General features: G+C 38.9%; 2 protein-coding genes across 3 annotated transcripts in view; both read right to left on the minus strand.

Moving 5' to 3' along the window:
- The window catches only part of Sik3 (Salt-inducible kinase 3), a 215810-nt gene that overhangs the window by 58020 nt on the left and 144890 nt on the right, over window positions 1–12900 (minus strand). The gene's annotated exons all lie outside the window — the stretch shown is intronic.
- LOC137245234 (transcription factor grauzone-like) lies at window positions 1506–5010 on the minus strand. Of its 2 annotated transcripts, none has more exons than XM_067775570.1 (5): window positions 4836–5010; window positions 4431–4773; window positions 2588–2936; window positions 1924–2506; window positions 1506–1851 (listed from the first exon to the last, which is right to left on the minus strand). In XM_067775570.1, the coding sequence occupies exons 1-5, from the start codon at window positions 4944–4946 to the stop codon at window positions 1633–1635; spliced, it is 1605 nt and encodes a 534-aa protein (XP_067631671.1). In that variant the 5' UTR covers window positions 4947–5010; the 3' UTR covers window positions 1506–1632. The 2 variants fall into 2 exon arrangements, with proteins under 2 accessions (XP_067631671.1, XP_067631672.1); XM_067775571.1 differs by having other exon boundaries at window positions 4431–4801; window positions 4874–5007.

Here is a 12900-nt window from a genome sequence, read left to right on the forward strand (position 1 = left end):
AGACACTGAAGATATGAAGTGATCGATGAAAGGGATGAATATTAATTTGCGAAAATATTCTTCTGTTGAGCTGTTTTCGTAGTTTTCTCGATTTTTTTTGACGACTCACAATCCTAGGAACTGCAATCTTTTCTCCGGTAGATGCAGCTAATTCTTTAGCATCAAGAAACATTTCTTTGAACTTTGACTTAGCCTTTTCCCTCATTTCTTTCAACACAACAGCCAGATCATCAGGCTCTGAAACTGCTGCAGAAAAATCAACACTTTTCCCTTGAAGGTAAGAGGTTAATGGTTGAGCCAAAGAAATAGTTTCATTAATAACAACCATTGCCACAATGAATCCTCCAGTCCTCAAAGTGTGTAGATAACTGAAAGAATTTCTAGAATTTTCAGCGTTTCCACAGTCATGAATTTTTTCTAAACTGAAATAAATGGGAGAAAACATTTCTTTGAAGCAGATCACAGCATCTGGTCTTTCCGTCCATCTTGTTTCACACAATCGCTTCAAACGTTCTTTCTTTGTTGGATAATTCAAAATTTCTATGGCATCCTTGAGAAGGTCTGAAGAAAGAAATTATCTGCTTTATGGACCCAAGACAGTTTCTTATGAGAGAAATGGAGCACGCTTCACCAACCGCCAAATTCAAGGAATGGCTTGCGCAATGTACATAAAGTGCAGACGGATACTTCTCCATCACTGCAGCAGCACAACCATTCCATTCTCCACTCATTGCAGCTGCACCGTGTTATCCCTGAGAAACCAAAAACTCGAGGTTAATCTTCAGCTTCTTTGAAATGTTTATCAATGACGAAGCAAGTCCTCTACCAGTGCAATCTTCGATCGGGATGAACTATAGAAAATCTTCTCTGAAAATTATACCATCTGCAGGTTTTTCAGCATAACGGAAATATAGTGAGTATTGTTCCATGCCAATAGTGTCGGTTGTCGCATCTGCGAGTATAGTGCATCATTCGCTTGCGTTGATTTTTGCAACAATCTTTTCAAGAATTATGTGCCCGCAAATTTTGATGAGTTCATTGTGAATTTGTGGACTCGTGTAAGATGTGACGCGCTTGTCAATGTGGCAGTTTGCTTCAATATTTGGTCACCAGCATTCATCCGAAATCTTAATAAAGATATGAAGTTACCATCATTATGGGGAGGCGTCTCGAGGGATATGGAACCAGAGTCACGATGCCCTCTTGAAGCTATATCTTGCCTGCCGATGAAAATTATCGTTTCGATGATGGAGCGAAAGATTTATCGATTCCGTTTGAATCCAAATGTATGTCAAATCCATTTTTTACGAAACTACTAATATTTCGGAGGAGGTTTGTCCCCAACACCGCCCCCGTTACTACGCCACTGCTACATTACTAACTACACATATTTGTAAATTCGTATCGAACGTTTTATCATAAGATACAACTGAAACATTTTTATTTAAGATTATACTAAGGATTATATAATACTCAATGAGACGATTATGCATTAGAATAAAAAGTTTCGTTGTATGTATCTGATACAACGTACGGTATATAAGTTTAGTTACTATTTATTACGAAATACCTATGTTATTTGAATAAAAACGGAACTTATAACAGACACAGTAATTGCGTTGTTTGACATTTTCATGTGCTAGACTGATTTTGTAAGCTTTCAGAGCTTACACTTTTTTGCTGCCTACTAAATTCTTGTAGACTACTTGCATTATTTGTTTTTCGCCACATATCCCATTCAACAGGATGCATTTTCTTTTTATGCGCATGCATATTTGCAGCAGAATTGAAGGTGCGTGTACAAAATGGACATTTATACAAGAATTCGCCTGTATGTTGAGCCATGTGCTCCTGAAAAATATGTTTACGAACAATTCATATTTAAGTTAATAAATCGTTACTAAAAAGGGAAAACTTTATTACCCGCAAATAAAGTGCACGTTTAAAAGTTTTCTGGCATACTCCACAAATAAATATCTCGCTGGAATGAACACGACGCTTATGATTGTTTAATGCGCTTTTATCCTTACAATCTCGGCCACATGTGTCACATGTTAAAATTTTTTGTTTTGCCGTATGAAGTCGCATGTGACGGCGAAGATTATTCTCATCTTTGAGCCAATGATCACAGCCATCCAATAGACATTTCAGCTTTGGTCCAACTCCTTCAAAATGTGAGCTTACATGCCTTTCAAACGATGCTTTGTCGCGTATTTTTTTGGCACACACATGACACACGTTTGCCTCACGACGATGCCTTGAACCAATATGATATTTTAATAGATCCTGGCTGGCAAAACGACTATTGGGACATTGGTCACATATAAACGTGCGTTCCTCCATGGGTACATGCGAGTTTAAATGCCAATTTAAAAGCTTTTGTCTGGCGAATTTTTTAGGACATTGAATACAATGAAATTTAAGATCTTCTTCAGTGCCATGTACGGCTAAAAGGTGTCTGGATAATGTTGATTTTTCAGAAAAAATTTTCTGACAAGTTTCACATCTAGTAAAGTAGTAATAAAATTCACATTTATGGATAGTTTGTATGATGCATTTAGATATAGGACATTAAGGTTGAACGTACTTAAAGAATTCAGGATTATCATGTTTATATGCGTGCTGCACAATATCAAGTCTGTAAAATAATTTTTTATTACAACATCGTACATAGGCCTTAATTTGAGCATGGTGCTCCCGAAAGTGCTTTTGAAGGATGGGATAATCTTCGCTTACATATGAACATACTTCACAATTCATTTGTATATACTTTTTTACGACCTCATCATCTTCATCTTTCGATTTGATTTCTTTTAACCTTCCATTTGAGTTTAACTTTTCTGCTGTTTCGACTTCTTCTGTGTTTTCTCGTCGCATACGTTTTTTAGAAGTTGCTTTTTGTTGAACACACTTTTTTCTCTTCCTTACTGGTCTACCTATTAATATAAATAGAAATTAGAACACAAATGGCATTCAGTTAAAACCTAGTTGTTGTTGTTGTAGCAGTGCTTCGCCCCATCCAATAGGTGGGACCGATCACAAATTGTCATCAATATCCTCTAAGGGAGTCCAAGGAAACTTGATATTTCAACAGGAGTGGTCCATAATGAGAGGGGTGTTAGAGGCGTTGCTTCCACTTTACAATTAAAAAGATGGTTGGTGTCATGTGGGGACACATTGCAAGTGGGGCATACATTTTGTATGTCGGAGTTGATTCTGGATTGGTAAGAGTTTAACCTGTTACAGTATCCAGATCAAAGCTGAGCTAGAGTGACTCGCGTTTCCCTGGGGAGTATGCGTTCTTCTTCCGCGAGTTTTGGGTACAGGTCTTTGAGTGCTGGATTCACGGGGCAATTCTTGGCACAGAGGTCCGACGCCTGTTTGTGTTCACTGTGGACTTGCTTATGTAACCCCATTTAAAACCTAGTTGTTCGGAGCTACAAATATTGCGGAAAAGGGCGTTAATATTCCCGAGATGAAAATGTTCAAAAGGATAAATCGGAATTTAAGTAATTCTTGGAAAAAATGTACATAAACATACCTTAAAAAAAATAAAAGGCGCGATAACCTCCGAAGAGATTTTAGGCCGAGCTTCTCTTCCAATTTGCGCCGTGCTCCTCTTGATTTTCCCTACAAATTGGCCGGACGGGACCTACATATTTTATGCCGACTCCGAACGGCATCTGCAAGGCAGATGAGTTTTCACTGAGAGCTTTTCATGGCAGAAATACACTCGGAGCGCTTGCCAAACACTACCGAGGGGCGACCCCGCTTAGAAAAATTTTTTTCTAATTGAAAAACCTTATTTCTGAAATTTTGATGTTGCTTTGCCCGGGGTGTGAACCCAGGGCATACGGTGTGGTAGGCGGAGCACGCTACCATCACACCACGCTGGCCGCCAAACAACATAAACATACCTTACCCTTAGGAAAACAAAGGATTTCCTGTTCGTATGCAAAGTACTGCGAACAAGTCCTATCCTATAACCCCAGCGGGTTAGGGGACAAGAAGATACCCGCGGTAGGTATGCCTGTCGTAAGAGGCGACTAAAATACCTGATTCAAGGGGCTGTGTAGCGTAACCCTTCAGGTTGCCAGCGCAATATATAGCTTCTCCAAACCCAATTGTCAACCTCACCTATCCGCGGCGAATCCTGTTTCACTAACAGACGAGGCTCTGGCGATCCCAAGCTCCTCATGGAACCTGGGGGTGGGGAGGGGGAATGGCCTGAAGGTTTAATGTGGCCACATAAATCGTTCCCCAGATAGTCGGGCTAGCACCTTAATGGTGCTGTGGTACCGGATCTGTATCCGGCAAAGGACCATCACATCGATAACACTGCCCAAAGCCTTCGGGAAGAAACCTTATCGCCACAACAACAACAACAACAACAACAACAACAACAACAAGTCCTATATTATCAATATTACCTGCAGACGCTTTTCCGATTTCAACAGTATTTTGTTCACTTCTTAAGCAAGTTTCATTTTTGTCCTTACTATCACAATCTATTTCACATAATAGATTGAGCTGCTCACTCTCGCTGCACTCATCAGCTTCTCCTGCCGTATCTGCTAAGTCCTCTTCTTTAATATTTGAATTGAGATCAAAGTATTCGTTGTCAACGACCTGAGTGCCCGCTTCCTGCTTCATAATAAAACCGCGGAATTCACTTTGCTTTTGTTCTACTGATGAATAAAATTTATGAAAATCATTGACTTTCATCCAGCAGGTGGAGCAAATAGCCGCCGATGGCTCATCATTTGGTTGTGGCTATAAAGAAGGCAAAAGTGCTAAGTACCTACAACCGCAAATGAAACCACGAATTAAAATACTTTAAACCAGAAATGTCGTCCAATAATATCAGCAATACCCAATTGTAAACCATTTTTATCAAATATGTCCAGGAAAGCAATGCTATTGCCTATGCAAAGTCGACATAACATGATAGCAAATAGTTTACCAAGATAAATCAATTTTTTATTTTGACAACCAACTAGTGATGAGACATTTGTGAGACATAGGTGATTCACATGCTGACATACATACAAACATAAATTTATTGTACTTTGTTTTTGTAAATTCGATGGACAAATGTCAATATCGTACTGCGCCGGAAGTTGATGTCATTGTGAATCAAACTAAAGGTAAGGCCACATTAGGCTGCACTACGCAGCACTGCACTGCACTACAAAATATTATTTGCATGTATTCTTATGAGGCAATTCACACTTAGCGTCAGCAGCACTGCGCGCCCCGGCACAGCGCGGCAAATTTGATCAACTAGGCAAAAAAGCCGCGTTGGGAAGTGTCGCGCAGTGCTGTTGCCGCTAGGTGTGAATTGCCTCATAAGAATACATGCAAAGAATTTGGCACCATATTTTTTCAATCTGGGCAAAAGAGTGTGGAACTCTCTTTCCTCATATCTTGAGGATGAGATGTCTTGGACCCATAGCCACGACCTTTTTCTTTTCCTTTCCTCTTCTTCGCACAAAAATGAAATAATTACACCTTCTAAAACTGTGACGTCCATTTTGCAAACAAAAAAAAAACACAAACTTTTGCCGCAATGTGTCGCTCGATTGCCGCTTAATGTGAATTGCCAAAATATGTCGCTCTCTGAGGCGCCGCTGCCGCTACGTGTCGCGCAGCGTAATGTGCGCGTACCTTAACAGCTGAATTCAGTAACCCGTCTCTAGTCACGATTAGAGACTATTTGGGGTGAAAATCACTTTTGATACAATAGGGGTACTCATGTAACCTTATAAAGTGTGTAAACGTATAAATTTATCTAGTGCGTAAACGAGCTGTAAAATTTTGTATAAAAAATCATTTACACAATTTGTATAAATTTACGCGCACATTTCATTGTGTAAACGCGGTAAACTGAAGGAATGCAACCTTGCAGACATTACAGCAGGCATTTTCATCAGAAATCTCCAACATCAGCAAGTCATTAGGGGAACTCATGTAACCGTATATATGCCTTATAAAGTGTGTAAACGTATAAATTTATCTAGTTTACGCACGAGCTGTCAAATTTTGTATGAAAAATCATTTACACAATTTGTATAAATTTACGCGCACATTTCATTAGGGGGACTCATGTAACCGTATAAATGCCTTATAAAGTGTGTAAACGTATAAATTTATCTAGTTTACGCACGAGCTGTCAAATTTTGTATGAAAAATCATTTATACAATTTGTATAAATTTACGCGCACATTTCATTGTGTAAACGCGGTAAACGCAAAGGAATGCAACCTTGCAGACATTACAGATGGCATTTTCATCAAAAATCTCCAACATCAGCAAGTAAAGGCGTTTTAGTTTTGATTTTTAACTTAATCTTGGTATTTTTTAATTTGTATAACAATCAAAAAATGTTTGTTTGGCAATAATACAGCTGATAAACAATCAATTTTATCAAGAGCATTTCTAGGTGCGTTCATATAACAGCGTGTGTAAATGGATATAATTTTACACCTTATAAGTTTATATGCTTTCATGAGTCCCCCTATTGTGTAAACACGGTAAACTCAAAGGAATGCAACCTTGCATACATAACAGCAGGCATTTTCATCAGAAATCTCCAACATCAGCAAGTAAAGACGTTTTAGTTTTGATTTTTCACTTAATCTTGGCATTTTTTAATTTGCATAACAATCAAAAAATGTTGTTCGGCAATAATACAGCTGATAAACAATCAAGTTTATCAAGAGTATTACTAGGTGCGTTCATATAACAGCGTGTGTAAATGGATATAATTTTACACCTTATAAGTTTATGTGCTATCATGAGTCCCCCTATTTTGTCAGGGTGTGGGTGTTCCCCGCGTTGGTCGCACTTTGGCCCGCTCGAGTGGTACGGCTCAACTCCCAAGTCATGGGCAAATTTACCTAGAAAGACAGAATAAAAGTAGGCAAAAGTAATAACCCTTAGACAATGTCTATAAAATTGTAATTAAAATGGGAGTGCTGGCGTCTACATTCTTTTAGAAGGCACTTAGGTAAATCAGGTAAGGGGCCACCGGAATTTTAGGTGCGACAGTGGCCATGGTTTTTGAGGGTGGGATAATGCACCGGGCGTCGCAACACCACCCGCGGCGCCCCTATGTATATTCGGCCTCTTTTGTTTCCTTTTAATTTTCAGCGTTTTGTTTCCATTTTCAGCGTTAGTAACCGGCCATGTCCGGTTCGGTAACATTTTTTTTGCGTTAGTTTTTTTTGAATTTTTAAGTTTTGAATTTAATGGTCTGTCCGTGGCACCCGGTTCGACCGGATGTCGTTTATTTTGTATTGATAAGCGTTTTGAGTCGGTCTCTGCGCTTCTGTCAGTTTTTTTTTGAATCTGACAGCTGAGTTTTTTGATAGGCATGATAGGAATTTTTGCTGTTTATGGTGCAGGAACAGTAAGGTTGGCAAGGACCCGCCCCAGCAGACAATGACTAGCCACTGTGCATCAACACATCATGCCGACCGCTTTCCTTGCTGCTTCCACCGAAAATGCGAAACCATAACAGACAATGTCTAAGGGTTATTCCTTTTGCCTACTTTTATTCTGTCTTTCTAGGTAACTTTGTCCATGACTTGGGAGTTCAGCCGTACTCTCGAGCGGGCCAAAGTGCGACCAACGCGGGGAACACCCACACCCTGACAATTTACAAGTATATCTTAGTAAAGACGTTTTAGATTTGATTTTTCACTTAATCTTGGTATTTTTTAATTTGTATAACAATCAAAACAATTTTTTTTGGCAATAATACAACTGATAAACAATAAAGTTTATCAAGAATATTACTAGGTGCGTTCATATAACAGCGTGTGTAAATGGATATAATTTTACACCTTATAAGTTTATATGCTTTCATGAGTCCCCCTAATTTGCCATTCTGTAAGCCGTCTCGCGTCTCCAACCTAACAAAACCAATAATTAATTTGTGAGGCCGGGGCAAATCACACACATGAAAATTTCAGAAAAAGTATTAAATATGTTGTTTTATTCCTCAAATTAAAATAAGCATAGAAAAATTAAACAAAAACAGAAAATACTTAAAAAAAAAACATCGAACTCTATGTGACGCCGCTGAGATTCGAACCTAAAGACTTTGGGATTTTCTATACAAAATTGTGAACGGCGTCTTCACAAGCTCAGCAACAATACCACCCAACTTTATTTTGACAATATGCAATGCTATATTAACCGTGTTTTTTTTATACAACGTTTACGTTTGCGCAAAAAAAAACGCCTATCCTCGCTTAGATATTGCTTAGGAGACCCATCTAGCGGCAGTGGTTAAATAACTAGCTACATCCACAGGCTGTACCGAAAAGCGGAGACACAACCCTCTGATGGCCATAGGGTATAACATATAGGTATAGGTAAATCAGTTGCGATGAATTGTGGACACACATAGAATACATAGAATTAGTGCAGAGGGTGAAACAAAGACACATTTTCAGTTACATCTGAGTATAATGCGTATTGAAATCTAGTAGGACAAATTTTATGCGCAGCAATTTCAGAGATGTATTTAAAGTTTGTCGCTTAGCAGTCCATATAAAGTTTAAGCGTATAGACGTTTACGTGTAAAAAAAAAAACACGGCTATTATTTACTAGCAGACCCTTCAGACGTTGTTCTACCCTAAATTTGGTCTATCTACATAGATTTTAATAAGCTTTTTCCGTCTAAACCGTTTTAAAATCAGAGCATTCTGTGTGAAGTTATGTGCATACATGGCATTTAGTGACTTTATTTTATAAGATTTACTAGCAGACTCGGCAGACATTTTTCTGCCCTAAATTTGGTCTATCTGCATACATTTTAATAAGATTTTTCCGTTTAACTCTGCCCTTCCCCTCTTCACTTTTTCTTAATTCTTTTATTCACTCCTCCCTCCGTCTTTTTCGCTTCATCTATCTCTATCTTCGTCTCACTCTATCTCTTTCTCAGTCTCCTTCACCTTCCCTCTTTTCTCTTATCTCAAATTCTTCTCATTCTTCTTCATCATTTATTGCCAGTCCAAGAGGGTGGTATCTATTTTGTTCCAGTCGCATTCCGAGTCCCAGTCACACTCCGAGTCTCAGTCCCAGTACGTCTCTGATCTACTTCCCGGAAAAAAGGATCGTAAATACTAATATAGGCAAATTTCAGGCAAATCGAATAATACGTAAGTAAATAGGTATGTGGGTATTATTAATTCATATCTTTATTTCGGCTTCGCATGCATATTTATCAGTATTGCCAGGTTGATGCGACTAAATCGAATATCACAATGAAAATTATTTTAAAGCTCTCAGCAACAGCTTTCGTTTGATATTCATATTACAAACATATTCTAGGGGTATCCGGGTCCACGTTTAGGCCTATATATCGAGACAATAGTCACCAGTAGGTATGAAAACTACCCTGTACTAAAGCACACATCAACAGCTTCAATTTGATACCCATAATGTAAAAACACATCCTAGTGTTACCCTGATCCACGTTTTGGCATATATCTCGAGACGCTAGTCACAAATAGGTATGAAACTTACCCTGTGCTTTAGTACAGCGTTCATTTGTTATCCATATTGTATAAACTCTGTCTAGGGGTACACGGGCCTACGTTTTGGCATATATCTCGAGACCCTAGTAACAAATAGGTATGAAACTTACCCTGTACTAAAGCGCTCATCAACAGCTTTCATCTGTTATCCATATTGTATAAACTCTGTCTAGGGGTACACGGGCCTACGTTTTGGCCTATATCTCGAGACCCTAGTAACAAATAGGTATGAAACTTACCCTGTACTAAAGCGCTCATCAACAGCTTTAATTTGTTATCCATATTGTATAAACACTTTCTAGGGGTACCCGGGTCCACGTTTTGGCCTATATCTCGAGACCCTAGTCACCAATATGTATGAAAACTACCCTTTACTAAAGCACTCATCAACAGATTTCATTTGATATTCATATTGTATAAACACATTCTAGGGGTACCCGGGTCCACGTTTTGATCTCAAGACCCTAGGCACGTAGCGAAAAAAAGGTAGACGTTGGCCGATTCTCAGACCTACCCAATATGCTCACAAAATTTCATGAGAATCGGTTCAGCCGTTTCGGAGGAGTTAAGCCTCTAACACCGTGACATAAGACATAAGAATTTTATATATTAGACCAGCAGACCCGGCAGACGTTGTTCTGCCCTAACGGACGCGGCTGCACAGATTCATAAGCAGAAGTCTGGTTTCATGCTTCACCTCCAACAAAACCTATAAATAAATTTATAAGAACATATTAAAATAATAGCTATCGATATTATTTAAATTATTAAACACCTTACCATCATTTAACGCCGTAAATTTAAATAATTTTTTTGAATAAGCAATACATTTTTTTTAGAAATGTCACTAGTTTGAACGATAGAAAAGTCAACACAAAATAAAGAGAAAAAAGTGATGCCGTTTCATACTTTTCCAGGAAATTAAATTTGTATGGGTTTTATTAAAATTTTTCCTCTGAATGAAAAAGTAGTTTCGCAAAGTTCAAGATAGCGGATTAGAAAGAGAAGCTGCCAACGTCAGCCACCTTGTAATTACATCATGGTTTTTAACAAGCTATCAAAGAGGATAAATATAATAAGAGCCGTCACTCGTTATTTTTTAGGCATTTACTCGATGTAAACTATGAGGTAGTCGCTACTTTTTTTTGGGCGAGATGCTTATAAATGTCTTCTATACATTTTCATGGGGTATTTGTGTTTATTTTTCCTACTGTATTTAATTAATTATTTAATTCTCTTTCCAAAAAACACGTTTGCATAAAGTGACAACACCGCATGGATAAATGGAAGGCAATTCAAAAATGTCTCTCATAAAACAAAAGTAGCGACTACCTCATAGTTTACATCGAGTAAATGCCTAAAAAATAACGAGTGACGGCTCTTATTATATTTATCCTCTTTGCTATGGAGACAAAATAAGGAAAAATCACCATGTAGGAAAATGAACCTAGGGTAACCCTGGGATGTGGTTGTATGACATGTGTATCAAATGGAAGGTATTAAAGAGTATTTTAAGAGAGAGTAGGTCATAGTTCTATGGATGGACGCCATTTAGGGATATCGCCATAAAGGTGGACCAGGCCTGACTCTAGAATTTGTTTGTACGATATAGGTATCAAATGAAAGGTGTTAATGAGTATTTTAAGAGGGAGTGTGCCTTAGTTGTATATGTGAAGACGTTTTCGAGATTTCGCCATAAAGGTGGACCAGGGGTGACTATAGAATGTGTTTGTACGATATGGGTATCAAATGAAAGGTGTTACTGCGCATTTTAAGAGGGAGTGGGCCTTAGGTCTATAGGTGGACGCTTTTTCGAGATATCGCCATTAAGGTGGGCCAGGGGTGACTCTAGAATGTATTTGTACGATACGGGTATCAAATGAAAGGTGTTAATGAGTATTTTAAAAGGGAGTGATCCTTAGTTCCATAGGTGGACGCCGTTTCGAGATATCACCATAAAGGTGGGCCAGGGGTGACTCTAGAATGTGCTTGTACGATATCGGTATCAAATGAAATGTGTTAATGAGTATTTTAAAAGGGAATGGGCCTTAGTTCTATAGATGAACGCCTTTTCGAGATATCGCCGATAAGGTGGAACAGGGGTGACTCTAGAATGTGTTTGTACGATTTGGGCATCAAATGAATGGTGTTAATGAGTATTTTAAAAGGGGAATGGGCTTTAGTTCTATAGGTGAACACCTTTTCGAGATATCGCCATAAAGGTGGACCAGGGGTGACTCTAGAATATGTTTGTACGATTTGGGAGTCAAATGAAAGGTGTTAATGAGTATTTTAAAAGGGAGTGATCCTTAGTTCCATAGGTGGACGCCGTTTCGAGATATCGCCATAAAGGTGGACCAGGGGTGACTCTAGAATGTGTTTGTACGATATGGGAATCAAATGAAGCTTGCTTATGAGCATTTTAAAAGCGAGCGGGCCTTCGGTGTATAGGTGGACGCCTTTTCGAGATATCGCCATAAAGGTGGACCAAGGGTGACTCTAGAATGTTTGTGCGATATGGATATAAAACGAAAGGTGTTACTGAGCATTTTAGGATGGAGTGGGCCTTAGGTCTATAGGTGGACGGCTTTTCGAGATATCGCCATTAAGGTGGTTCAGGGGTGACTCTAGAATGTGTTTGTATGATATGGGTATCAAATGAAAGGTGGTAATGAGTATTTTAAAAGGGAGTGATCCTTAGTTCCATAGGTGGACGCCGTTTCGAGATATCACCATAAAGGTGGGCCAGGGGTGACTCTAGAATGTGCTTGTACGATATCGGTATCAAATGAAATGTGTTAATGAGTATTTTAAAAGGGAATGGGCCTTAGTTCTATAGATGAACGCCTTTTCGAGATATCGCCGATAAGGTGGAACAGGGGTGACTCTAGAATGTGTTTGTACGATTTGGGCATCAAATGAATGGTGTTAATGAGTATTTTAAAAGGGGAATGGGCTTTAGTTCTATAGGTGAACACCTTTTCGAGATATCGCCATAAAGGTGGACCAGGGGTGACTCTAGAATATGTTTGTACGATTTGGGAATCAAATGAAAGGTGTTAATGAGTATTTTAAAAGGGAGTGATCCTTAGTTCCATAGGTGGACGCCGTTTCGAGATATCGCCATAAAGGTGGACCAGGGGTGACTCTAGAATGTGTTTGTACGATATGGGAATCAAATGAAGCTTGCTTATGAGCATTTTAAAAGCGAGCGGGCCTTCGGTGTATAGGTGGACGCCTTTTCGAGATATCGCCATAAAGGTGGACCAAGGGTGACTCTAGAATGTTTGTGCGATATGGATATAAAACGAAAGGTGTTACTGAGCATTTTAGGATGGAGTGGGCCTTAGG

The sequence above is a fragment of the Eurosta solidaginis genome, chromosome 3, assembly GCF_040869045.1.
Source record: "Eurosta solidaginis isolate ZX-2024a chromosome 3, ASM4086904v1, whole genome shotgun sequence".
NCBI classification, from domain to species: Eukaryota; Metazoa; Arthropoda; class Insecta; order Diptera; family Tephritidae; genus Eurosta; species Eurosta solidaginis.

What these genes read in the sequence shown, in the direction of transcription:
- LOC137245234 (XM_067775570.1), bottom strand. Translation starts at nt 4,946, where the DNA reads ATGTTATGTCGACTTTGCATAGGCAATAGCATTGCTTTCCTGGACATA. An exon ending in AATCGGAAAAGCGTCTGCAG is followed by an intron (nt 2,937 to 4,430) that starts GTAATATTGATA and finishes TTATATTAATAG; the next exon opens with GTAGACCAGTAAGGAAGAGA. An exon ending in GATAATCCTGAATTCTTTAA is followed by an intron (nt 2,507 to 2,587) that starts GTACGTTCAACC and finishes CTACTTTACTAG; the next exon opens with ATGTGAAACTTGTCAGAAAA.